The 4,738-nt window shown below is 54.5% G+C and overlaps 1 protein-coding gene across 1 annotated transcript; it reads left to right on the forward strand.

Moving 5' to 3' along the window:
* The first annotated feature begins 1,057 nt into the window (after positions 1-1,057).
* On the forward strand, positions 1,058-3,915 carry LOC132419260 (SERTA domain-containing protein 1). Its single transcript, XM_060003247.1, has 2 exons — positions 1,058-1,186; positions 2,865-3,915. The coding sequence occupies exon 2, from the start codon at positions 2,865-2,867 to the stop codon at positions 3,582-3,584; it is 720 nt and encodes a 239-aa protein (XP_059859230.1). The 5' UTR covers positions 1,058-1,186; the 3' UTR covers positions 3,585-3,915.
* Positions 3,916-4,738: the final 823 nt, after the last annotated feature.

The raw sequence follows: 4,738 nt of genomic DNA on the forward strand, positions 1-4,738 counted from the left end.
CAGCATGCAGGATCTTAATTCCCTGACCAGGGCTCGAACCCGTGTCCCCTGCATTGGCAGACAGATTCTTAACCACTGTGCCACCAGGGAAGCCCTAGTTAGCATTTTTGATATCTTACTTTGGTCAGGAGTTTTATTCACAAACAGTTCTTCCCATAGGAAGAGTTAGCAAATGAGCTACTTGAAGAAGGTAAAGTCCCATTGTCGTTTTATCTGACAAGTATTAAACTCCTGCCTACTTGCGCCCCACCCTGAATGTCTCACTTGAACTAAGCACCTATGCTATTACCACAACTATTACTACTGAAAAAAAGGACACGTTACACACCACTCTGAGCATTTTGCAGGAATTGTTTTATTTAATCCTCAAAACAATCCTCTGAGCCAGACGCTATTTCTCTCACTTTAAAAGTGAGGAAACTGAGACCCTCCTAAGGGACTAAAGCACTTGCCCAAAGTCAAACAGCTACTTAGGGAATGGAGCCCAGGGTGGGATTCCAGTGGCATCCCACCCCCACCCTCCCACTCCAGCCTGTAACCAGGATTGAATACAACTACCCAGCATTTGCTGATATAGTGCTCTTATAGGTACTACCTTATTTTAATTTTCTTAACTCTCAACAGGTAGGCAAGACGACCCCCATTTAACAGATTTTGTAGGCTCAGAGACCAAGGTCACACACCGAGTGAGTGTGAGTCCGAATTTGAACCCAGGCCTAGCTAGCCTAGAGTGTAGACCCCTGTTGGGGCTGGGTGCGAAAGCAGCTCAGTTACTGGGTTTGGCAGGTGCGTGGGCAGGTGTGAGGGGTCCGCACCTTAGGAGACAAAAGCCCCACCCCGCCACTGTCCCACAGGGAAAAGAGCCACCCTACCTTCCCCCCCAACCCCACGCAGCTGCCCGGACATGCGCCCTGAAGCCAACTTCCTCCCTCTTCGAACCTGCCCCCTACAGGCTCCGCCCATCACCGTCTAGGACCAATCCCTGGATGAAGGGCGGGGTTGCCACGGGAGTGGGCGGTAGCTAAGGGAAGTCAGTAGCCTGGAGTCGTGAGCCGGAGTCAGAACTGCGTCTCACAACTCAGGCGCCGGTTGCCGAAGGGGACCGGGCGAGCGATGCTGCCGCCACCGCTTCCTGATTGGCTGCGGGTGGCACCCTCTTCGTTCTGATTGGCAGCTGGTGACCTGGGTATGTAAATGAAGGGAAGAGGCCTGGGAAAGAAGGGGTACTGGCCGCGAGGTCCTTTGGCAGGTTCGATACCCGAGTCCGGCAGGTGCGCGCCAGGGCTGCCCGGGATCGAGACGCACGGGCCTCTCTGTGCCGCCCGCCCCGGCCAGGCCGGGTGAATCACGCCGCAGCCCGGGAAGGGGGCGGAGGCGCCGGCTCCCTAGCTCCGGCTGCGTGACTCACCCGCCCCCGCCGCCGCCGCTTCTGGAGGAGTAGCCTCCACTGCCTTCCGGAAGCGAGCGGAGGCCGAGAGGGCAGAACAGCTCTCCGGGGATCCAGGCACGCTATGTCCCGGGTGGCAAGCAGAAAAGACCGCGTCCCGCGGGGCAGCGTAAAGGGTCCCGGGGTATGGGGAACCGGAATACCCGGGGGAAAGCCGGCCTAGTTCCGCTAGGGGGCGCCGGGACTGGGGAGGCGGAGTCGGGGGTGGGGGCTGAATTCCTGCGGTTCCGGATGCTCGGGTCTGCTGGGAAGGAGGCGAGGACCCAGTTTTGAGTAGTGTGAGGGGTCACTCTTAAAGTTCTGCTGGTCAAGGATCTGGGTACTGTACCCTGCAGGCTGCCTGGCTTAAAAAAGCAGGTTGGCTCAGGGGCACCCACCCCGGGGAAAGTGTGGGTCCTCAAACTTCTCTCCGTGAACCCCGTGCCCATCAGGATTTTCCGGCAGGCTCTGTCCACTCTGTCTCCCAAATAAATCCTGAATCGACCAACTTCCTTCCATGTCCACTACCGCCTTATACTCCCAAGTCATCATCTTTGCCGACCCCAAAGAGTGCAGTAGCCTTCGAATGGATCTCAGGGCCACCCTCCCCGCCGCCCCCCCGCCCCTCTCCATCCCCCTACCCCTTCCTCTTAGCAGCCAAGGGGATCTTCTGGAAACTTAATCAGTCCACAATACCACTCTCCCTGCTCAAAACCATTCAATGACTTCCCACCACACTCATAATAAAAATCGAAGCTCCTTGCCTCTGCCTACTCTCAGAACCCCCCTGCCCCAACCCCCAGCCCCTCTCTCTCTGTGCACTGACCACAGCGTCTTTTTTCAGTTCAAACTCATCCAGCCTCTAGGTCTTTCTTTGCCTTTGTTGTTCTTTATTCCCAGAATGCCTTCCCCCTGGTTCTTCCATGGCTGATTCCTTCTCATACTTGAGGACTCATTTCAATTGTCACCTCCTCAGGGGAGCCTTCCTTGACCACTCTCCAGAACCTTTTAGTATTTCCTAGCACCATCTGTACATTTCCTGTATTTGTCTATTTATTTATTGTCTGATACTATTAGTAGACAATAAATGTTTGATTAAACCATGTGAAACAGTTGCTTTTGTGGGTAAAAAAAAAGGTTGAATATTGGACATTTCACATGGTTCATCGAAGAAATAAATATTAACAGTTATTATTAATAGTACTTATTCACAGGAGTAATTGCTATGTACCAGGCACTGTTCTAAGTGCTTTTTGTATCTCATTTATTGCTTAAAACAATTATAGGAAATAGATACAATTATCATTCATGTCTTAAAGTTTCCCTAAGAAAGCCTAGGCTCAGAGAGGTTAAGTGATTTGCCCAAGATCACACGGACAGCAGTGGTCCGAACTTCACATTGGCTTTCCATAGCTGAGTGACTCTTCCCTCCCCACAGATGATGCTGAGCAAGGGCCTGAAGCGAAAGCGGGAGGAGGAGGAGGAGGAGGGGAAAGAAGCCCTGGCAGTTGACACCTGGTGGCTGGATCCTGGCCACCCAGCAGTGGCACAGGCACCCCCAGCCGTGGCCTCCAGTTCCCTCTTTGACCTTTCGGTGCTCAAGCTCCACCACAGCCTGCGGCAGAGTGAACCAGACCTGCGGCACCTGGTGCTGGTAGTGAACACACTGCGGCGAATTCAGGCGTCCATGGCACCCACAGCTGCCCTGCCACCTGTGCCCAGCCCGCCTACAGCCCCAGGCATAGCTGACAACCTGCTGGCCAGCTCTGATGCCGCCCTCTCAGCCTCCATGGCCAGCCTTCTGGAGGACCTCAGCCATATTGAGGGCCTGAGCCAGGCTCCCCAGCCCCTGGTAGATGAGGGGCCACCAGGCCGCCCCACTGGGGGAGCCCCACCCAGCTTGGGTGCCTTGGACCTGCTCGGCCCAGCCACTGGATGTCTGCTGGACGATGGGCTTGAGGGCCTCTTTGAGGACATTGACACATCCATGTATGACAGTGAACTTTGGGCACCAGCCTCTGAGGGCCACAAATCCAGCCCTGAGGATGGGCCAGGCAAGGAGGAAGCTCCAGAGCTGGATGAGGCCGAACTGGACTACCTCATGGACGTGCTGGTGGGCACACAGGCACTGGAGCGGCCATCAGGGCCAGGGCGCTGACTCCCCCAGAGCTGGGATGTTGATCTGGTGTCCAAACTGAGCCTGGTGGCTGGACCAACTCTCCTTTGAAAGACACAGCTGGCTTCCCTAGAGAGGGGCTTTGGAGAGAAAGAATCCAGTCCTGGGCAACTTCACCTCCGCCCTCTGGTCTCTGGCTGATGGGGGTAGTCTGGAATTGGCCCTTGTGATGAAATGACAGGGCCTGGTGGCTGGCATGTGACTGGACCAGGCCCACTGCTGAGTCCCTGGAGGCACAGCTTGGTATACTCTTTCCCTGAGGTGGGAAAAGACCCCAACCAGTTTTTTTGAAATTAAAGCCAGTCGTGGGAAGTCTCAAGTCTGTGTATTGCTTTATTTCTGGGCTAAGGCGAGGGTGATAAAATAACCTCTAACATTTATTGAGCCGTGGACACCCAGCACAGTTCTAAGCACTTGACACGTGTTAACTGATTTAATTCTCATCACAAGATGGGCATGTTATTAGCCCCATTTTATAGTTGAGAAAACTGAGGCTCCAGGAAGTCATCACTTGAGGAGATAGGTTTCAAAGTTTACTGCTTTTTGTTCTGAGAAGCAGACCAGTTAGGTCTGGTAACTGGCCCTCTGTTAAACTCCTGGGATATACTCAGCCAGGTCTCCCTGATGTGGCTGTGTGTATACATGGCGGTGGAGGAGGAGCCCCGGGCCACTATTTAAAAATGAAATCTAGTCCTTGCCTGGAGTCCACCTGTGTGTCTTGGGGGCTGGGGTGGGGGCAGATGGGAGCTTTCAGAATGAGCCAGAAATAAAAGCACAAAGCTAAAGGCTGGATGGATCCTGTCCTTGGAGCGCTGACTGAGAGCCAGCTCTCCAAAAAACGCTGAAAGAAAGGGACCCTCCAGCAAGTTTTAAATAAAATCCACTCTGGGTCTCAAGTCTCTCTTTGGGCAAGGGATAAGGCAGCTTGGAAGCTGATTCCGAAATAAAGTCACCAGGTGTGGTGGCTTGACAGAACGGCAGGCGATCCTGCTTTCCTTCTAGCTGGGGCCACCTGCCTGACAGCCTGTGTGATAGGGTTGGCCTGAGCGCCGGGTGTCTGCGCCGCCCCCGCCGTCCAGCCGCATTCCTGGCCCCGCTGGGAGGGGCCCGCACACTCAGAGGCCTGGCAAGGGACC

This window comes from Delphinus delphis, unplaced genomic scaffold (genome assembly GCF_949987515.2).
Source record: "Delphinus delphis unplaced genomic scaffold, mDelDel1.2 scaffold_572, whole genome shotgun sequence".
Lineage (NCBI taxonomy): Eukaryota > Metazoa > Chordata > Mammalia > Artiodactyla > Delphinidae > Delphinus > Delphinus delphis.

Bases quoted from the DNA above. Each gene is read 5' to 3' on its own strand.
- LOC132419260 (XM_060003247.1), top strand. From the start codon at position 2,865: ATGATGCTGAGCAAGGGCCTGAAGCGAAAGCGGGAGGAGGAGGAGGAG.